Genomic DNA, 23,039 nt, shown 5'->3' with positions numbered 1-23,039 from the left:
ATATTCTTTCTATATTTTCCTTTATCTTAAAAGGGCTCCCTTCCATCACAACCACTTCCTAGTGATTATCCATAGCCCTTACTCCATATTCTCCCAATTTCCTTGTAGAGACAGGCCAGGATGCACTCCTGAGATTTGGGGGGGGGGGAGAAGTTTTCAGGACAAAGTGAACCAAAAAGAAGATCACCATGGTACACTTGATCGATCGATCTCTCTCTCTCTCTCTCTCTCTCTCTCTCTCTCTCTCTCTCTCCAATTCTCTCTCCCTGCTAGAATAGTAGACATTTTCCATTTCTCTTTCACAATTTGCTGATTCACCTTTACCTTTTCTTCCAAAGCTCCTTTTCCATTTAATGCAAATCTCTTCTGAAGCTATGAAAAAATTCTAGGAAGGTGATGGGAACATGTCAAGGCTTGGTCCCCTGTCCTATATTCTATGTTTGTCAGCTTTCTGTCATTGTGACATGATACCTGAGGATTACTTTTGGCTCCTGGTTTCAGGGGTTCCAGTCTGTGGTGTCTCTGTTTCCCATTGGCCCATGGTGAGGTAGCACTTCACAGCAGAAACCCATGGCAGAGGAGACTACACACCTCATGGTGACCCAGCAAAAGAGAGAGGGAAAGAACCTCTTTAAGGACTGTCCCCAGTGACCTATCTTCCTTCTATTGACCCCTTCCACCTCCCACTAGTGCTAAATAAAGACTGGCCAGTGAGCCTTTAGCATATATGCCTTTGGGGGATATTTAAGATCCAAACCATGACACAGTTCTCTGGCAAGTTTACAAATGGGGCTGAGGGAGACAGAGAGAGGCAGGGAGAGAGGGAAAGAAAAAGAGCATAGGGTGACAGTTTGTTTCTTACTCCTTAAGACTACTTTATCCCTGTGTCTATCAAACTTCTCAATGAAGTCAAGGCTATCTAGGGCCTATCAAGGGCTTCTACTTGCTCTCACACTGTCTTTGGATTCTGTGTGTTTGTGTGGTTCTTTTTAATGCAAAAAGAATAGCTTGGTAATAAAGGCTCATTGTTTCCTTCTATCAGCCAAGAAAAGGTTAGTTTTTTTACATTTTTTTAAACCTCGTATCATAATCCCTTCTGTGCCCCAATCTGAGGTTCTCGAGTGTCATGTTTGATTGAAGCATTGCTTTGGAGGCCCAACTTTGCGACATGGTGGATATCAAAGTGCTAAAAGCTGAGCAGATAAACAGTTTTGCAAGGCCCCACTCACCACCTGACACACACGGTGTCATTTTTATGTGTTTTGTTGGCCAGCACGAGTCACTTGGCCAACCCAGGTGGAGAAGGAATATGGCCCTCCTGTCACAAAGATGCCACAAGCTATATGTCAGTATTCACCAGAGACCATTAGTAACAAACTCCACAAAGGTTATTGTGTGGGAATCTCTCCTATAAGACCTACAATTGGTTCGTATTTCACAGAAACTAAATTCTGCTGGAATATGCCAGTTAGAACAATCATGCTGCCTTTATTATGCATGCTTTTTCTTACTGTTCTGTTTCATTCCCAGCTTTTCTCAGTGACACTAAAGATCGGGGCCCTCCAGTTCAGTCACAGACCTGGAGAAGTGGTGAGAAGATCCCCTTTGGGCAGACACACTCCTTGAGAGCGTTTGAGAAGTCCCCTCCGGTGCAGACCCAGGCTCTTCGGGACTTTGAGAAGGTGAGATACATGTGTGAATAATCTGAATCCCAATTAGAAACACAAACATGAAATCAGAATTATATAAAAATATGATCTACAGCGACTGGAGAGATGGCTCAGAGGTTAAGAGCACTGGCTGCTCTTCCAGAGGTCCTGAGAAGTTCAACTCCCATCAACCCCATGGTGGCTCACAACCATCTATAATGAGATCTAGTGCCATCTTCTGGCCTGAAGGTTTACATGCAGGCAGAACACTGTATACAAAAATAAATAAATAAATAAATCGTAAAAAAAAAAAAAAATCTATAGGCCGTATTATGATGGTGACCCTTTCAAGAGTGTATGTGCCCTAAGCATTATGCTGTTAGCTATTTTCTAGAGCCAGTGGTTGATGGAAGATCAACTACTTGTACTGATGTATTCTGTTTTACTGGTCATCTTCCTTATTCACTTCTCAGATAAACTTTTGAAGGTTAAACGGCACCCAGAGAAGCTGTATATGCAACATAGTGATCCCAGGACTCCCAGTCCAGTAAGAAAGCATTATTTTCTCTATTGCCAGCTTGGGCAATACCAAAAAGCTAGATATTCTCTGTTCTATGAGGAAACATAACTAAAGCCATTTGCTTTTCAACATGACTCAGGCAAAGTTGTTTCAGACTCCTAGAATAGCCTACGATTTGGCCAAGAGCAATAACTGGTGGTACAATGCAGAGTTCCAACTTCGTGCAAGCCAGATTGATCCTAGGATGCTTGTACAATAGAACCTACATTTATACCAAACAAGAGGAGGCACTCAGAATGTTTTATACCCATGGTCTGAAAAAGGAAACAGGTCTTTGGTGCCCCCTGGGGGACACCCAAGGAGCAGGCCTCGCTTGAGTACTACTTGTACATGGATCTTCAGACAAATGGGTTTCCTTTTAGTGAGCAAGGCGAAATTACATTTTCGAAAGCAGTCATGTTACCATGGGTAACTCGTAATTACAGATGTTCGCTAGGACTGCACGCATCCTTCCAGACACTTCTGTGGGCAATAATGGTGGTGGGAGTAGGTATGGTAACTCCTTCACACCTTCCTTTCCCCCACCTTTTGGAGCAACTGCTGCTCAAAGGGCAAGTGCATCTACAAAGCATCTCAGAGGTGCGTGGGTGCCTTGGGAAGGCAGAGTATGCTGTGCACACTCTTGTTGTTGAGAGCTTAGAAATGAAGGATGTCACACCCACTGATGGGATGAATGGCTGGATGCTGTGGAGTTGAGCTAGGGGACTAGTGGGGTTAGCTGAGTTCCAGATATAACTCCTGAGTCCTTTGCTTTTATAGTTCAGGTCTTACATGATAGAGTAGTCCTTTACTTCTCAATGCTGAGAATCACTGAAGCCAGCCAGATTCATTTTAAACCCTCATTCTCTATGTGTTAAGAGAGAAATAGCAAAACTAAATTGCTGTTTCACCAAGTGCTAATATGTGTATTCGTCCTTAAACAATCACATCTGTTTTGTACATCTGAGACACCTCTATGAGAGGAGTCATTGGTTAAGAAGACATTGCTGAGGGGTAAGGACACATTGCAGTGACCAACCTTAAAAATGGAAAAAAAATCAGGGTATGTTCTGTAAATTTTAAAACATGTGTTCCATAGCCTTGGGATAAAGGATGACTAGGTGCTCCCCATGAGAGCTATGTTGAAGGTTTAGTAGCAGACAGGGCTTCAGGCCTCTTGGTCTTAAGAAGAATGTCAAAGGAACACAGGCTTGGGATGAGCATCCAGGATACATCCTGATTTGAACAATAAGCATTTGATACTGTCCCTGCCCTAACATTTCAGTGTTAGGAAGTCAGACATCACATTACTAACAACATAACTGACAACCACCAATGTCATCTACAGTGATAAGGCGTGCATACTTTGAGATCCATAGAAACTGCATCTAATCTTACTAAAGGGCCCGAGGAAAGGCCTTGTCTCAGACAGCACCTGTTATGGGTGCCGAGCTATGGCTGAGACACCCAAAGCTGAACTTAAGTTTTTTAGTCAGAGGTGTAAAATTTCATATGAAGGGGACATTTGGGGAAAGGAAGAAGTGTATTCATAGATTGAGTGCACTAGAGGCTGGGCCAGATGGAGGTAAGGAGGGAGGGCCTGAATAAGACAGGAAGAAACATTATAGGGACTGGCTCAGGAAACAGCAGTTCGCCAGTATTACAATGCCTTTGAAAATGTTTGTTGATGTAGAAACCCTAGGGAGTAATCTGGGGAGTTACTTTAGTTTCAAAGTGTTGTATATGAAAAATATTTATGTCTTAGGGTTACTATTGCTATGATGAAACAATATGACCAAGGCAAGTTGGGGAGGAAAGGGTCTGTTTGGCTTATACTTCAACATCACTGTTCATCATCAAAGGCGTCAGGCAGGGACTCAAAATAGGGCAAGAAACTGGAGGCAGGAGCTGATGCAGAGGCCATGGAGGATGTTGCTTACTGGTTTGCTCCTCGTGGTTTTCTCAGCCTGCTTTCTTATGGAACCCAGGATTTCCTACTCATAATGAGCTGGGCCCACCCACATTAATCTCTACAGCTCCACCTTCTGGACTAATTTTCTCAACGGAGGCTCCCTCCTCTCAGATGACTCTAGCTTGTGTCAAGTTGACATAAAACTATCTAGCACAATATATGACAGTCTTTTCTTAATGAGTGAACTTATTATGTACATAGCAAGCAAAGTAAGAGAAATATAGCAAGTGAGATAGATAGCACACAGAACATGATCAAATTGGCCATTCAAAACATCCAGCAGAAGTCAACTTGGGAAGCCCCTTTAAGGTGGTCCTAGAGTTCCCAACACTGATCCCTGGCAAAGCACAGTGGGTCAGGCTTCCTAGTTAAAGAACAAATAGCAAAAGATAGAAATACCATCATCAACTTGGGTGTTCAATGGGTGTCCAAATATCCAGCAGAAACTGACTGGGGAGGTTGAGGCAATCAGCTGGGATTTCTGCTTGAGCTTTCTCTCCACAGATGAGCTTTCCACATATGAATTTCCCATGGGTACAATGTTAGCTTCCCTTTCCCACTGTAGAGAGTTTTATAACATGGGATAAGCAATTAAAACCTCTGCTGGGGATGGTTTACCTTCTAACTGCTCTCAAGGGCATAGTGTTTTTACTCTTGGTCTGTTTTTACTGTTCTTACCACCCCCCCACACACACACACACTCCCATCACAGAGTTAGGGCAGCCTGGCTAATCCTAGACAAGGGGCCTTAAAAGATACTTAGCATAAATGAGCTTGGGTCTGAAGTGGGTGAGGGAGGATCCCCACCTCCAGAGCCAACTTCTGCGTGAGCTCAGACTGCACATGACAATGTACCCATTATAATTGTGCCTGACACAAAGTAAGATACAACAGACCCAAGATGAGAACACTGGCGTGCGGTGGAGAATGTAACTAGCCAGGGAAATATGGCAATTGGTATTAACGTAGACAAACGCGACAAAAGGTGTAGAATGGCTTTCTTTTCTGACTGTTCACTTACTACACTCAGTCAATATTCGTAAGTGGACTAAATTGGGGGACAGAATGGCTGCCTGGAGAGCTGGGAAAGGAACTGCTCAGCCTCATCTGTGTGTAATTCCAATCTGTGTTTACAGGTGTGTTTGCCAGGCTGGTGCCTTCTGGTGATAACAGAGAGCATTGTCTAGCATATGTGCTTCGTTTGTGTCTTTGAGTGAGTGACTATTATCAAGCCTTGTTATCTTTTTGCTTTGTTATAAAAAGTGGGGCTCCCCAACCCCGAGGCTTCCCTGATGGGGGAATCTCTATCTTTTGCAGATGTGTACACTTGAGCAGTGAATTATTTCTCATAAATTTCTGATTATGTTCTTATAGGACATTTAAACAAGTATCGTTCTCTCCATTATTCAAATAAGAGAGGCAGAGATCACAAAAATTATGGGCTGTCTTCAGGAAAAGCATCAAGTGCTTTTAACCTCTGAACCATCTCTCCAGTCCCCACTTTATTTTTTTAGGTTTTACTTTTAATTATGTGTACATATATTTGGTGTGCATGTTGTGTGTGTATGTGCGTGTGTATGCGTGCGTGTGTGCGTGCATGAATGTGTGTGTGAGTTTGGTGCTCAAAGAGGCCAGAGGCTTTAAAGCTCCCTGGAGCTGGAGTTACAGGTGGTTGTGAGCCATTCAGTGTGGGTGCTGAGAACAGAACTCAAATCCTCTGTGAAAGCAGTGTTTGCTCAACTGCTGAGCCCCTCACTAACCCTTTTATGTGACCTAAAACAGAGAGTCTTTTCTAGGAGCTCAGTCAGTAAAAGTTAGGTGCTAATGAATGGTCCCACTTGGGAATGAAATCACAAGTTCCTCTATGAAAGCTGACACAAATTAGAATTCTATCAGACTTTCCCAGCAATGTGGGAAATTCCTTTCAAATCGTAGTATCATCTCTTGCATTCATTGCATTCATTCCGAACCACTCAAGCTGCACAGCTGTCTCATTCCCCCATGTCTTTGTTTCTGTTGTTCTCTCTGTGTGGAAAACTTTCTCTCCTCCTCTGCCTGGTTCAAGCCCATTTATTCTTCACGTTTTGGCTAAGGCGATATGTTTTCCTTTTGGTTTGTTAGGATACTTTCTCTAACCCTAACGCATATTCTACTTCAGGGTCTGTGTTTGTGCCCTGCCAGCCTACAGAATCTAGCATAGTATAGTGTGCAACAAGCACCCAATAAATGGCTCGGCAACACATTGGTTGAATGCTATTGAAGGTCAATCATTATTTCCATAGCTCTTGTGGCTCTTCTGCCATGACTTGGCATCCATCACAAGTGACTAGCTTTTAAGGTGGGTATTGGTGTATTAACTGATGGAGGATGGTGGAAAACTGGAGTTGACAAAATCAGAGAGATGGAGAAAGGGAAAGAAAGGGACTTTTTAAAATACTTTTTGATGGGACTAGTTAAGAGGATTGTATCCTTAGCAAGCAATAATGAATGATATCCACTTAGCACTTTTTACATACTCAAGATTTTTCTAGATCTGTCATGTGCTATTCCAACTAGTTTCCATTCATTTTTCTAAGGTAGGGGATAGATATTACATCTATTATACCAACAAAGAGACCAAAGTTAAATAACTTGCCCCAAATTATACAGTTCTCAAGTGACAGCACCCCAATGATGCCACTGGCTCCAAGGTTCTAGGGAGATGAGAGGACCATTGAGAAAGGCCCATTGGCCAGTGTGTACAGTGTGGCTTTATACACAGACTCAGGACGGGCCAAACTATAAATAAAGAGCTAAAGAAGGGTGGGTGTCTTTGGCTATAAAGTCAAGAGGAGGCCTTTACTGCCTTCCCCTGGTTTCCCGTTCCCAACAATGCTGTCTTTAACACGGACGTGGCCACAAAACTGGCGGCAGCATTCTCCAACTGTAGACTGAAGCCAGCTTTCTCTGGTAGGCTGTGGCTCTAACCACAGTGAGTCAGCCTCTTGGGGCCCCACCCACCTCATCAAACTTTTCTCCATTTGGGTCACAAAATCTATAGGAGAGAAAAAGAAGAACTAAGCTAAAATGGAGATGGTAATTTTGCCTTTTCCTCCTTTAAGGAACTGAGTTATTATTACAGTTAGATATCCTTAGGAAATTTACATGACTCTGTGTCTGTTAGGGTCTGTGATTTCTTTACATCCTGTTTTCCTATAATCACCGTTTGCTACCAGCAAACTACATTTCATGTTTTGAAAAGGGCTTTACACTTTTGCTACCATAGCAACTCAAGTATACTGGATTTGTTTTCACAGATGTCTTCAGGCATTCAGAACATTATTAGATAGGAATGGGAAAATCTAAACTTTCAATATTTATAAAAGTAATTGTTTCTTTTTTTTTTCTTTTAAAAAGTGATGTGATCATTCCACAGCCCTTCAGCAAAATTTCCCTTCTAAGCTATGTGTAAAATTACTCAGTTTTTTTCTTTAAGAACTACAAAGCAAAGGCAATGGTCTTCAGTGAAGATTAAAACACACTGTAATCATTGCTATAATGGAAGTGAAAATTCACAGCTCAGGCTCGTAGATGCAGAGGGGCATGGTGTTGGAAAGATTCCTACAGAAAACTACGCTTGATTGGGGCCTGAAACAGTGTCTAAAAAGTGAGCCAATAGAAATTTGACTTTCTCTTGGAGTAAGACGCAGTTCACAAATGCAGAAAACCCCAGTGTAAGAGGTTTCCTATTCCATGTTAAAATGTCAAAGATACATTTATTTGTTTATCTATTTTTGGTTTGTTTGAGACAGGATTTCTTTGTGTAGCTTCAGCTGTCCTAGAACTATCTCTATAGACAGGCTGGTCTCAAACTCACAGAGATCCACCTGTCTCTGCCTCCCAAGGGCTGGGATTAAAGGTGTGTGCCACCACCGCCCAGCTGTGACATCCAGCATCAAAGAAATACAAGGAGTATATGGAAACAAAATAAGTGATTTTAAGTGAAGTATTTTGATTAGTTGCAGATAGAAAATTTCTTCATATGGTCTGCCCAATTAGAAAGTCTATTTATATGGTTTTTAAAATTATTTAGGTTTAGTGACACTTGATTTGTTGAGCTTCAGTTCTGACCTTTATAATGACCTTTACAAAAGCCACTCAAGTTCCTGCTATATATGAAAACCAGGTTACATTTGCTTAAGAGTCCTAACTGGCCTTGGGCCTGAATTCTTTGGGACTGCTCTTTGTTTTAATTTTCTCCAACAAGAGGAAGGCAGATTAGGGATTGATATGGAATGTGAAGGGACCAGCGAGGAATTTTCCATGAGTCAGTCAGGCTGCAGATGAGGGGAAGAGCTACAGTTAGTCAACACCCTTTGAGCATGAAGACAAGGAATGCTGGAAGAGTTGAGACTGGAGAGGAAAACAAAATTTGATGTGGACTGCAAGTTATCTAAAGGCTTTAAATTTTACCCAGTCTCAGTTGGGAAGTGCTTGAAATGCTTTACTAGGGAGATGTTGAGATCATGTTTATCTCTTAGAAAGTTCTCTTTGGCTTCTGCATGGAGTCTGATCTGGAGACGTAAAATCTACTGGCAGGGAGACATGGGAGAGACTCAGTGGTCCAGACAAAGTCAGGGTTGATACCAGCAAAGGGGTGAGAGACTGAAGAGTGAGATGTCAGAGATATAATGGACAAGATTCGTAATACAACCTAATACTCTGTATGCTAAATTTAAAAAGGCACCACTGAAATTGAAAGTTAGTAGCTTACTGTAAAACAAGCCAAGGATAAAAATGACTGTCCCAGTTATTCTTCTCATGGCTATGACAAATACCTGACAGAAACAGCTTAAGGAAGGAAGAGCTAGTTCTGCTTCACTGTTCAGGGGATTTGTTCCATCCTGGTGGGAAACCGTGACTGTGGAAGGCTCGCCCATCCAAGGCAGGTAGAGTGTGCGGCTGCTTGCTCACTTCTAGTGGATTGAAAAGTAAAGTGCTCAGACCAGAAGTCGACCTGCCTGTGACACTCAGGCTCCTCCCCTCTTGTCCTACATCTTCCTGTTAGTTCCAACTTCCCAAGATAGCGCCACCTGGCTGGAGAGCAAGTGTTCAAGCACAGGAGTCTGTGGGGGGCATTTCAATGCAAACAGTGACCCATCGCCAGCTTATCCCCCATTCTCATCCCAGAGACTCATCCCATGCCACACGCTCTGTGCCCATCCCATGCCACAGTATTCTGAGGTTTTTCTCTAATGTATGAGTGAGTTACTTGTTCCAAAGCCATCTTTTCTGTTAGGAGCTGAGCTACATAATAGCACAAATTATGTTGTCTTTTCATTATTTGATAGGGAGATTAGTAGAGTGCCTAGTACACTGTAGGCCTGCCCTATTAGGTTATGCCAGCCACTGAGAAAGACAGCAACTGGAAATCTTGATGTGGGGTGGTGTGTGTGTGTGTGTGTGTGTGTGTGTGTGTGTGTGTGTGTGTCGACAGTTACACATGAACATACATGCAGAAGGCAGAGGAAGATGTTTGGGTATCTACCTCTCCCCATTACTTTTGAGACAGGGTCTCTTACCAAACCTGAAGCTTGCTACTTGAGCTGGGCTGGCTGACCCCCAGTACCTGTCTTCATCCCTCAACACATATGCACAGTCATTTGCCTAGCTTTTATATGGGTTCTGTGGATTTGAACTCAGGTCCTCTTGCTTTCACAGCAAGTCATCTTACCCACTGAACCACCTTCCCAGCCCCAAGGTTACTGAAAATCTTGAGGCACAAGCAAAACCACTCCTTGGTAGCTCCCCCTTTTTTTTGCAGAAGCTTAACAAATGATCTTTCTGAGTTGAGCCCACTATGGACACACCCAAAGTCCTGGTAGTGTTGACTGAGTTAAACTGGTAGAGGATCTAGGTTGGAGCCAAAGAGTCCTTGGGTACTGCCAGATCACTGCAGCCCACCTGTCACTTCTGCCACGAGGCTCACTTAACTGTCTCTGGCAGCGTTATTTCTGGATGGGCCGTCTATTTGTGGTGGCTAGGGAAGTTGTTTGCTTTGTTTTTGTTTTTATATAGTCCCCAGTGCTCTAGTGTGAGGGGAATGGTGACACCTTGTTATTCCAGGACTGTGGGTGGCATGGGTGTGTGACTATGGTGGGGGATGGCATAAGGGACATTGTCTGAACCTTCATCCTCTATGCAAGTGAGGAAGCTGTCCAAGATGGGCTTATTCATCAGTGCTCCTGTCATCAGGCTGGCTATTTCCAGAAAAGGCTGCTGAGTCTGGGCATCAGCGTGTTTCTGAGTTGTAGGACAGAAAATGGAATGATTTTAATAGTTTGGTATTTAAATGACTCTGAAGCTTCAGGAATGATATTGTAGTTTCAATCTCTTATTTGTTTATTGTCCAGCCCCAAAAGAAAAAAAGCCGGGTCCTTGTAGCATTTGTAGCTGGCATCCAGAATGCCAGACAAAGACTCTGTAAGGAGTATGGTTATATACAGAATGACATCTCCCATCAAGACTCCATGTTGCAGTGAAAGGGTTTGAGGGATGCAAGGGCAAGTTGCATGATTTTGATTGACACTTTCTTTGTTAGACTGTTAGTCCTGTGAAAGTTTCATACGTGTTCATGGGAATGGCCTAGTGGGTATGTTTTCATTGAGTCAAAATGTAGAGTAGATTGTGTTTTGAACTGTTTTATCTGAGGATTATGGTAAAACTTTATGATAAAATTTAATAATCAGGACTAATGGGTATTGAAAGCCACTTAAGATACTTAGTTAGACTTTCTGTTATGTATGTATGTATGTATGTATGTATGTATGTATGTATGTATGCATACATATGATTAACCATTTAATATTCACATGTACCATGTGCATGCAGTGCCCTCACAGGCCAGCATGGGTGCTGGATCCCCTAGAGTGGAGTTACAGACAGTTGTGAGCCACCATGTGGGTGCTGGGAACCAAATCTACATAAGTGCAGTCAATGATCTTAACCCCTGAGGCATCTCTCCAGCCCTGACACACTTAACATTTAGACACTGTCTGTTCTAAGCCATGGGCCTTAGTTAAGGTGAATTTAACTATCACTGATAAGTGAATTTATTTATGATAAATAAAAATAAGGATCTTTTCTGAATCACAAAGAACTAGGCAAGTTTCCCTCCCAGCTTTGCTTTCTTTATTAAAACACAATTTAAGTACCACGTAAAATTTACCTTTTAACAGTATATAATTCCGATTGTGCAGTTGTCATTCTTACCCATTCTAGAACATTCCTACACCCCAGAAAGAAGCTTCATGCTCATTACAGCCTCTCTGTTTCCCCTCTCCTTGTCTTATGCAAACCACTAGTCTAGTTTACCCATAGACTTGTCCAGTCTGAGCATTTCTTGCCATGGAGATGGGAAAGCCTGTCTTTCCCATCAGATCGGTGCTTTTGGGGCTCACCCTTGTCATATCACGTATCAGCACTTCATTCTTGTGGCTGAATAGTGTTCCGTTATATGGACATCTTAAGTGAATTATGCATTTGTCACTTCAAGGACATTTTGGACATACCCACTTTGATGAACAGTGCTGCAGTGGGCATTATGTTAATGCTTCTGTGGGACCATTTGCTTTTAGTTCTTTGGAAATGTAACAAGGAGAGGCTTTCTGGGCCATGTGGCAACTCTGAGAGCTGACTTTGGTGTATTCATCTTGAAACTAGAGAAAAGAATTTCGGTTTTATTTTGCTATTTTCTTCAGTCACAGCCAGGTTACCCCAAGGGCACAAGGGCAATTACTTACAGTTAAAGAAGCAATTTGGAAAGATATTGGAGGCCTGAGGCAGAAGAGGAAGTACCTTATTAGTCACAGGTGTGTCACAGGCTCATCCAGGTCATAGGTGTCGGTGGTGACTGAGGTTCTGATAACTATGCAACATGGAGCCCAACTGCAGGAAGTGTGGTCTGTGGCTCCTTATTTTTGTACCTCAAAGGTGGTGTGACAGGATGTGATGAAATAATCTTCATGAAAGTATTATGTACATTGTAAATCCTGTGCAAGGTGATTGTTGTTATGGAGAGAGTGTAATTGTACCCAAGGAGTTACAGAAATTAAACATTCAAGTATAGCATGAAATTAGCCAGAGTTCTCTGATCTGTGAAGACTTTTAGTAACACCCCTGACAAGGGGTTAATTGCTCCAGCAGACAGGAAATTTACTCACTCTCAAAACATAAATACAATAATTTTAGTGTATGGCCATAAATTCTCTATATCTAACTCTACTAAAGAATTAATGTATCTTTGTAAAATTGATAGCTGCCTCCATGTAGTTCTTAGTTTTGTTCTTTTTAGGACAGTCTTGTTTGTAATTATGAGCTATTTTACAAGCAATAAGAATGTACAAATGATAATAAGATAATTGTTCAAACATCCACCCTCTATTTTTAATCTATTTGTCTCAGGCAGACAGATAGAAGTTACGATCACAAAGGTGCTGTGATCCTCTTGGAGCCCCCTGAGACCCCCGTGCCCCCCATACACACAGCTTTCTCATTTTCAACTTCTCTCAAGTTTCCACAAACCACACAGTTAGATAAGAGCTCAGAGCTCAGATTTGAACCTAGGTGTCCTTTTCTCCAAAGTGATTCCCCCCTTCCCACAATTCCATACTGTTCCGTCTGGATATACTCACATGTGATCATATATTACCTTTTTATGCAGAGATCTAATAGGTGCTTTTCCGGTTATCATAGCCAAATAGTTCACAAGAAGTCAATGAAGGAAGGAAAGGCTTGGCTAACAGTTTGAGAGCAGATATGGCAATGAGAACCGCTCTGGCTATGAAGGGAGCATGAGGTGCCTGGTTACATCCCACTCACAGCCAGGAAGCAGAAAGATAAATGCTGTGCTCAGTTCATTCCTACTTGGTTCTTTTTCAGTCAGTCTGAGGTCCCAGCATGCTGTGTAGCGTTGCCCACATTCAGTGGGTGTAGTATTTCCCACATTCAGGCTAGAATTTCCCTCTTTCATTAAATCTTTTTGGAAAGTCTCTCATATACTGTTCCAGAGCTAACTCTTAGGTAATTTCAAATGTATAACACAGGGATACTTAAAACATTTCCTTGTATTTCTTGGTTTACCATTTAAACTTCTTTAAAGCTACATTTTCTCTCAAGTAATACAAAATATGAAATATCACTGGCATCCAGTTAGTTGAGTTTAAATTATAGAATTTATATTACAATTGAAAAAGAATAAGTCTACTTGCATGATTAATCAATTTTAGTGAAGAGGAACTATGTTTTTAGGATAAAAATTGCTAAGAGAATAATCTGTTTTCAAGCAATTCCATTAGAGGAGCTATCTGGGGGGTCTGAATATGATTAAGCAAATGTCAAGCTGAGCTTTTTAAAGACTGACTTGACAGTTGGTTATGTTAATGGAGCATGACATACGACAGCTGGGTGCTAATTCTCTTCCTTCTGTTGGCATTGATGGAGTTGTTATTACAGTCTTATTTCAAGACTGCTAATATATTATGGAAGACGTAGAAAGAAGGAACTCGGGAAGAAGCAGAGGAGAGCCATTCATCTCAAGAAGGAAAATACTTTGAAAGAAGAGTAAAGAATCTGCAATGTCCTGTTGGGGGCAGGAAGAGTTACGTAGAAGCTCATAGAGCCCACAGTTTATGTCTTAAGCCATGTGGATCTTCTGCAGACACACAGGCCTGGAGGCCCTGAAATACTAGGTCAAGTATACAGCCCAGTGTGTGGGGTTTTGCTTGCAAAGCTACAAAACAAATGCAGTAAACAAAAAACAAAGGAAAGAAGGAAGGAAGGAAGGAAGGAAGGAAGAAAGGAAAGAAGGAAGGAGGGAGGGAAGGAAGGAACGGAGAGAGGGAGGAGGAAGGAAGAAATGAAGGAAGGAAGGAAGGAAGGAGAGGAGAGGAGAGGAGAGAGGGAGGGAGGAAGGAAGAAAGGAAGGATGGAAGGAAGGAAGAAAAAGACAAGAAAAGGAAAGAAAACAGCTTCATTGATGTGCAGTTCCTGGCTCTCCCTACCCACCCTCTCCTCATCTTTTGTCCACACTGAGAGTCAGGACCTGTCTCAAGGAAGAAACTCTGGGTCTTCACCTGAGTCAGATCTCCTCAACAGGGTTCTCCCCAAGTGATGCAGCAGGTCCTAGACTTAATTCTACTTGGCTCTTTGTATTCTTTTGTTTGACTTCCCCAAGTTGCCTCAGTCTGTGTAGCCCTGATTCTTTCTGTAAGGAGAAAGAAGTACCCCTTCTCTGTGGACAGCTTCCCTTGACTAACTCATTCCATTCTTACTATCTGTGGAGTATGCAGTTCACATATTACTCCATCAATTCAGGATTCTAGAAGACAGTCCAGATATGGCACTGATTGTTACGAGTAAGGTTTTTCCCCACTGCTGGTCTTGTCCTGCTGCCGCGCCAGCCCCAAATAATGCCCAGAGACTCTGTATTTGATACAACACTGTTGGCCAGGTACTTATTTCTTATCGGCTAGCTCTGTCTTAATTATTAACCCATTTGTATTAATCTAAGTATTTCCACATGGTCTTATCTTACCGGAGAGGGGCTGGCATTGTGCTCTCCCTGGTCTCTACATGCTGACTCCTCCCTACCACTTCCTCAAATCCTCCTTGTCTCCTAGTCCTGCCTATCTTTCTTTCCTATTGGCCAATAGTGCTTTATTCATTAACCAGTATGAGAAACATATTTAGAGAATGACATCTCCCATTATCTCCTCTTTTCTGTCTAAATATAAAGAAGGGTTTTAACCTTAACATAGCAAAATATATCACATAACAGTTATCAAAATAAGAATCACAGTTAATAATATTTAGTCCATTAACATTTAGTAAGATTTAAGAAAATATTCCATCATCTATTCTATCTTTGTGAGTCTAAAGTCCTATATGTAATCTTAACTAAGGAAAACTATAACCATAACTATTTGTCTTCAACTCCTTCAAATACCACAGAAGGATAATATATAAACTCTAGAAATGACAGAGACAACTCACTGCCTGGTCAGTCACACGAAGTTCTTTTGTAATCTTCCATCTTCAGCCCACAGGCCATAGTGTGTCTGGCAGACTCTTCAGCAAAGCAGGAAATTATAAACTGTCTTCTTGTATTGGCAGTTTGTCAGTCTCTTTTCTCTGTGTCCTGCAGACTGTCTGGCAGACTCTTCCATGAAGCAGGAACTCTGTAGCAATGTTCATCTTGAACCAGCAGTCACTTTTCTGTGGGTCCTGCATGTTTAGTTTATATAGCATAAAGTCAAACAGTCCAAACAAGATCAGTATCTTGCCCAAATGGCTAGTCTTGCCATTTAAATGAAAACAAACATTTATAAACAATATTTGGGAATTTGGGCGTCATTTTTCCAAACTACTTCCTGCTGGTAGGGGGCGCTGTCATGGGGATCCTAAGAAGATGCAGATATCTTGGCTGGAGTCTGCAAGGCTGCCTTGTTCAAGCCGTTTTGAATATTGGATCACCTGGGCCACTGCTTCAGGGGGTCTGGCTTGATCAATCAACATTAGTTTGAAAGGAATCCACAGCTTTTCATTTTCTGTGGAAACAAATAGAAATCCTTTTCCCCAGTAACTTGTCCTTAGACTTAAATTTTTGAGTCAAAGCATTTTTAAAATATATAAATTGGATTTATCCAGCAGCATTTGTTTTAACAGTTGTTGTTATTTCCTCAGCAGTCAAATGATACAAAGACAATATACCATACAGTATCCAGATTTTCTCCATTTTTATGTGGCTTTTATATTACTCTTGTTTCTTTTACTTTCTTTTTATTTTTTTATTTTTTTTTTTTTTTATTTTTTGAGACAGGGTTTCACTGTGTAACTTTTATCTGTCCTGGAATTCACTCTGCATACCAGGTTTACTTTGCAATCACAGAGATCTGCTTGCCTCTGTCTCCCGAGTGCTGGGATTAAAGGTGTGTGCCACCACACCCAGCTCCTCGCTGTATTTTATTCCTTTTCTCTCCCAAGCCTACATGTATTTTAGAACACACTGTAAACCTTTAACACTTTTTCTTAATGTGAATCTGTCTTTATTGTAAATCTTTATCTTTTTCTGGCCACGAGTCTTTTATCTGGTAAACAACAACATTGCTAAAAGTCATTTTAGCCGAGGTTATATCATAGATGGCAGCAGCTATTTTACCGCCAGCACTGAGAGCTGTGGTCACTGTCTTGGTCTGCGCTGCCATCCAGCAGCATGCTGCCAGCTTGGAGATGTGGTTACTGCCATTGCCAGCTCTCGTACATACCAATAAATTGTTAGCCCTGCGGTTTTTTGACGCTTATGCTGAGTCAGGAAACCTCCCTTAAAGGAGCCGCGGAAATCTTTGCTTGTCTCATGCAAAAACAGAGTCCAACCCAGAAAAATGCTGTTAGTAAGAAGCCTTGCTTGTCTCTGTTCTTTTGTTTCTAAAACCCTTTTTAAAGCTTTTGTTAAATTTTAAGTGGAAGTTCTTATTAGCCATGTTGCGGCACCATATTGTTATAAGTAAGGCTTTCCGCCAGCCCGCCTGGTCCCAGAATGCCTTATATATATAACAACCTGTTTCTAAAGAGAAATGCCTATAGGAATACAGATTGAATTTTGTTATCATCAAATCCATCAAGACCAGAGACGCTAGTAATTTAATTCTTTATCTGTTCTTTTATCTAGCACTCATTTATTGAGCACCTTCTGCAGGCTAGGTATCATTTTTGGTCCTGGTGATAAAACACAGCCATCCCAACTTTTTCATGGAAAGTTCATGCTGGTGGAGAGAAACACAATAAGTAGATAAATGCAGAATCTAAAAGATTATAGTGGAATGGGATCTTAAAATGAAGGGTGATAAGGAGCACTGGGATAGGATCTGGGGTGGGCTGTAGATTTAAATAAGGTGCTTCATAGGAAAAAGCTTCAGCAGCTGTCCCGTTAAGGAACATACCATGCTGAAGGGCCAGACATCTCAGAGGCCCCCAGGCATGAGGTTCTTTACTGTTTCTGAGAAAGAACAAGAGGCCAGTGCAACTGGAGCAATGTGTGCAGATGGGAAGTCCAGCAAAAGAAAAGAAAGCATGGAGTAGTGGGAGGCAAGGAGATGAACTCCAATCCAGCCAGGGGCCTGTGCTTTAAGGGCTGATGAACCACCATCACCGTCTACTTGGAGTTATATGGGGCAGTTCCCTGTAGAAAAGCAACATGGGAGTATTTCAACAGGGTCACACAGGCACTGTGCTCTGGATAGATGGCAGAAGCAGGGACACCAGGAAAGGGAGCTATTGGGGAGAAGGCATGGGATCCGGGACACAGTGGTAGAGATGCAGTGGTACATGGCATTTGCAATATATATATATATATATATATATATATATATATATATATATATATATCATGTGTATTATAAACTAGGATTTGCAGACACATGAGATGGTGTGTGTGTGTGATAACGAATGAGTCAGAAGTGACTCAAAGGGTTTGGTCTCACCAACTGCAAAGCTGGAGTTGTAGCAAATTGGAAGGGCTCCAACAAAGAAAGAGCATTTTCTAGGAATGATCAGGAATTCAGTTTTAGATATCACAAGTATGAGACATTAATGCTCCAGAGGAGATTTTTACCAGTGAGGCAAATATAAATGTCATGGAAGATGCTCTCCAGGGCATATAAACTTAGGAAGGTAAGTGAAGAAAATAACGTTTTTCTACAAGTACCATTTTAAGAGAGTGTGATTTCTTTGGAACTATTAAAACAAGCCCTTACAAAGCTTCAAATTCAACAGGGGACACAGAGGCACATTATTTTCTTGAGATCACAAGATTTATTTAATGCTGGAGAAAGTGTGCTGGGGTCTGAAGGGGATGCAGTGGGTTCACACAGCCCAGAAGGGCAGTAGAGTTTATTTTAAGGCTTTGGGGGAAGGGGAGGGGCAGTGTCTTACACTGTGGAGAAGTGAGGAAGGAGTCTAGTTAAAGTGTGACTTAGAGGAGTCAGGGGCGCATGGAGGAAGGGCACATTCAGCTAAGGTGTATTCATTATAAGGCCAGCGGAAGGGGGCAGTGTGCCCTAGCCCTTTAGGCTTGAAGTGTGAAAGCTCTTGATGTCTGTCAATCTCCTGAAATCCATCTTAGGAGGAAATTCTAGGCAAGCTAACCAGTTTATAACGAAGTGGATTAGCAAAGCAAATCATGAAACACAGAATATTAGCCATTCATTAACTCCACTGATTATTTATGCAGTGCTTTATAAATACTAAGCTAAGACAATGCAGGGACAAACAATTCCTTCCAGCCCCCAATCCACTCTACTTTGAAAGAGTCGTAACTATCTTGTACCAGCACTGTGGGGTGGCAGGTACTGCAGAAGTAGGTTTTGGTTCTTACAGAGGCTGTAGAAGCAGATATGTGGCTCAGTGGTCCTTGACTTGGATGGCCATAAATGATGGGAGAGGGTAGAGTTTATATAAGAAGTCAAGTAATTCTAAATAGTCTCAGTAATCCCCCCCAGATGATGAAAGCAACATCAAAAGGCACCATATGAACACTTGGAAATATGCTTGCCTTACTGGGAGGTCTAAAGGGAAAGATGGCCAGGAAAGGGAAGGTGTGATTTTATTTTATGGATTTTCAACTCAGACTTTGAAGAAAAAAAGAACTGGGGTGTTTTAAAGAGATGTGATAAAGTTTTCTCTTTGGCCTATGAGGTAGATGAGATGCACACGAAGGGCTCTGACAGGAGTTGAGTTCTGAAGGCATTTCCTTGACTGTAATATGAAGGGCAGGTGGCTGTGGCAGATACTAGTAGCCATGCTTGGATTCACACACACATGTTTGTCATAAAGTCTGTCTCGAGGATGGGAAAATTGAGTTGATCTCTCTAGCAAAACATTGGGTGTGTGGGGCTAGGTCGTGAGCAAGAAGATCTAAGACAGGAAGTCTCTTGAGAGATAAAAGCATAGCACTAAAAGTGGATTAAACTCTCTAGGGGAGAAAGTGTGAAGAGAAAAAAAACTCAGAAAGGGAAGGACTTTACCATCATACAAGTGACAACATTAAGGAACTGGCTCAATACAGAACAAAGAAAACGGATCAATGCAGAAAAGGGACTGGGGAGATGCAAGGACAGCAAAAGGAAGTAGGGATAGTGTGCAGGAAAGTCTCAGCTGTGTGGGAGCACCACACATCTTAACCACTCCTACTTCTTAATTAAACCCTTTTATGAAATGATGGTATGCGATTAAAAAAAAAATCTCAATAGTCAGCTGAAGCCTAACTACACAGTAGCTAAGGGAAGTGATAGCCATTACCCTTTAGGAGTTTCGACCAGGAAAAGGCTTAATCCGGGAATATCAATCTGTTCCTAGACATTTCATTTTCTAGATGAGGAGGGTTCTGTTTCTAGAGAAGTATATCTTCAGGTCACACAGATGTTCAGTAAAGAGCTAGTGCCAGGACATTTGTTAGTGTTCATGAGTCATAGCCTCATTATGTTGCCCAGGCTGGCCTCAAACTCATCCTTCTGCTTCAGCCTCCTAAGAGGCTGGGATTAAAGGAACAGACCACCGAGCTCAGAAAGATGTGTTTTTGAGTTTTGACTTTTATCCTCATTATCACTAATTCTCAGTGAACTCCATTTCTTCTGAAAGTGAAGGATTTAATGAACATGGAGAACCTTTTATGTTCAGGATTTTAAATGAGTAGATTTTTTAAAGAACAAATGTGATGGATTTTTTGGCTTAAAATGGCAGGACACATGCTCCTCTCTTATAATCTTACTTTTGTTTTAGAAAAATAGACTATTCCATTACATAATTCTAATTCTGCACTCCTGAACTCACCTAATTTACTCAAACTTTTTCTGTCTTTCATAGCTAAGTGCAAGTTAAGTTGCTGGTGGAGTATATCAGATTATAATTGAATAATTGTGTGTGTGTGTGTGTGTGTGTGTGTGTGTGTGTGTGTGTGTGTTGCAGTGCAAACTGTTTGAAAGACACAGATCTGAAAGATTACAGCATAGGACACACCTTACTCTGTGACCAGCTGTGTGACCACTCTACTCTTTGGGAATTGTAGCTATCTTCACCTTTTGTTTGTTTGTTTGTTTTATATTTTGAGACAAGGTTTCTCTGTGTAGCATTGGCTGTCCTGAAACTCACTCTGTAGATCAGGCTGGCCTTGAACTCACAGAGATCCAACTGCCTCTGTGCTGAGATTAAAGGAGTGTGTTGCCACCACCACCTAGCTGTGTTTACAACCTCTAGATACTGGGGATAGGTTGACTGGAATCATTATGAAGGTCCAGAAAGAATGGGAAAAGATGAAAAGTCGGTAGGTAGTGAAAGACATGGATGCTTGAATTAAATATAAAAAATGTCAGATATCCTTTATCTCAGACATTAATAGTAATTTTTCCAACTTGGTGTTACCAAATCAAGAACCTCTTTGGGGATCAGTGCTTTGGGGTTGTCTCCTAGTCACCTTCAAAATCCCATGTGATGTGGTATAAATACTACTTCCTGCTAATGTTGCAGCTGTCACTCAAGGATCTTAACTTGCTTTACGAGCAGGATCTAGTGATGATGATCTGGCTCCATTAGGCAGGTGCGGGAGTTAAGACCCAGTGAGTGGCTGAAATCTCTGGTGTCCGGGATGGGCTGTCCCATCCTCTGCCTCCCACCCCCAGTACTCCCACAGAGGGAGGAACCCTTGGGCCTGTCTTTGCAGAAGCTCCACTGTAAACGTTTGCAAAGTTCCTACTCAGCCCACATTCGCTCTCTGAGACTGTGTGATGTGTATCAGGGAGCAGAAAGCATGGGAATAAAGGCTATGAACCAACAGCCCCGGGACTGGAAATGGACAGGGAGAAAGAGTGGAAGACACAGGTGGGGCTGAATGCTGGATCACTAAGGAAACTGGACTCCTCTCTGGTCCGTTTTGCACCTGGTAGAAAGGTCCATCTTTGCACCTGGTAGAAAGAGGCTACTTGGCTCTGGTTCTATGGTTCTGTGGACATGTACTTTCTCCATAGCAACCTTATTTCTTGCTTCTGTCTGCCTCCCCGCTTCCAGTTCCCTCTTGCCCTGACAACCCCAGTGCCACATTAACCACCCCTTCCCATTTCCGGGAAGTGTGTGTGTAGGGGGTCAGTCCCTCTCTTTCCAAAAGCTGCTAACTGCCCACACTTGGGCCAGGAGGCTTGGGAAGAGGAGATGTGGCAGGGGGCAGGGTGACAGCCCTGTCCTGGAGTCAGGTTACTGCCACTTGTGTCTGAGTTCACACAGCATGTTCCTCCGTCAGGGATTCCGCAAATATCTCCCCGAGGTAAAAAAAGAAAGCGCGCTGCGCTCCAGCACCCAGAGCAGAGAGAGCCCAGTCCCAGGTCCTGGAGCGCACCGCACCGTCAGGGGGGCTATGTCGCCTTAGCCTCCAGGGTCTCGCAGCCTCAGCAGCTTCCCAGCCTGCCAGCTCCATGCCGGGGCAAGGCTGCACCGTGTTCCTGGGGTGAGGGGGCGACAGGGCAAGCTCCTCCCGATGGGTCGCCCACCATGTCTAATGGATATCGCACTCTGTCCCAGCACCTCAATGACCTGAAGAAGGAGAACTTCAGCCTCAAGCTGCGTATCTACTTCCTGGAGGAGCGCATGCAACAGAAGTATGAGGCCAGCCGGGAGGATGTCTACAAGCGGGTAAGTGCGTGAGTGTGCGGCAGGGGAGTGCGCGCACCTGGGACTGCTTGTCTCGACTGCTTGTCCAGCTCTATATCTGGGTGCCTTCCCGTGACCTCGGACAAGCCGGTTCCCCTCTCTGGGGCAGGCTTCCTCCTCCTTCCACTGTAACTCAAGGGGGCTGTGTAAAGCTCCAAACCCTGTTGCCACACAACCGGGCTAAAATGTACATTCTGTGTTTACCTCAGACACTCCGATTTTAGGGCTGGATGAGGAAGCATAGAAATTTGCATTTTAAAATGAGCGTGGGGGAAGTGACGCAGGCCACACATTCTCCTAAAAGCCTTGTCCCGCTCTGGGTCTTTGGAGAAAATATGGTGTCATAAAGAACCCACTACGGATAGTTCTTTTCTTGAGGAAATTCGTGTTTCCTTTGACGATATTCAGGCAGTTGCACGTTTGAAACCGGATATGAGGCATTTTAGTTACAGGAACTGTTTGCCCTAGAATGAAAAAGAGGGTACTTACAGAATAAAGTGAGGTAGGAGGGGAGATGGACCTCTCAGGTTTGCGCAGCTGGCTTGATTGGCAGCTGCCTTGATTGGCTGTGAGTGAGCTGGCAGAGCTGAGGGTGAGATGAGACAGCAGGTTGGTAAAAGGACATCAAGTTCTGATGGGTTACAAGGATTAAGTTTCCTGGCTGGTCACTACATTGATTTCCTCAGGCCTCTTACGGTCTGGGCAAGAGGGTCTGAAGTAATGAAGTGTCTAGTGCCAGTTACCTCCGATTTGACCAGAGTTCCCTTTTAAATGCCCAGCTGTTTGTACCAGAGAGTTACACAAGCATTGCCTTGACCCAAGAAGGCTGAGGAGGTTTAGAAGCCACTAGATAGCATTTGGATCTGAGAAACAATTGGTGCCTGTCAGACCTCCATGATTATTTGGTCAATTCAGTTAAGACAGATTGCTAACTCTGAGAAGGGGTGGCAGTGATACCCACGGGACTCCAGGGTTTCGGAGATTGAATTGGTATGGACTGTTGATTCTGGGAGAGTTAGACTGTTCCTCTTTTCTGAATGTACGTGTTTTAATCATCCTCTCCCTGAGACCTCCTCCAGACTCATCTTCATCTCCTGGGAAGCTGCCAGAGGTTCAGGGGACTTGGTCA

At 42.7% G+C, this 23,039-nt stretch overlaps 1 protein-coding gene across 1 annotated transcript in view; it reads left to right on the top strand.

Moving 5' to 3' along the window:
- Positions 1 to 23,039, top strand: part of LOC127233008 (myomegalin) — a 185,086-nt gene that overhangs the window by 40,889 nt on the left and 121,158 nt on the right. Inside the window, exons 3-4 of the mRNA XM_051199341.1 lie at positions 1,531 to 1,682; positions 21,782 to 21,892. Coding sequence (XP_051055298.1) covers positions 1,531 to 1,682; positions 21,782 to 21,892 — 263 coding nt within the window. The remainder of the gene's footprint in view (positions 1 to 1,530; positions 1,683 to 21,781; positions 21,893 to 23,039) is intronic.

Source organism: Phodopus roborovskii, unplaced genomic scaffold (genome assembly GCF_943737965.1).
Source record: "Phodopus roborovskii unplaced genomic scaffold, PHOROB, whole genome shotgun sequence".
Lineage (NCBI taxonomy): Eukaryota > Metazoa > Chordata > Mammalia > Rodentia > Cricetidae > Phodopus > Phodopus roborovskii.
This window is presented reverse-complemented; position numbering and strand designations above follow the sequence as displayed.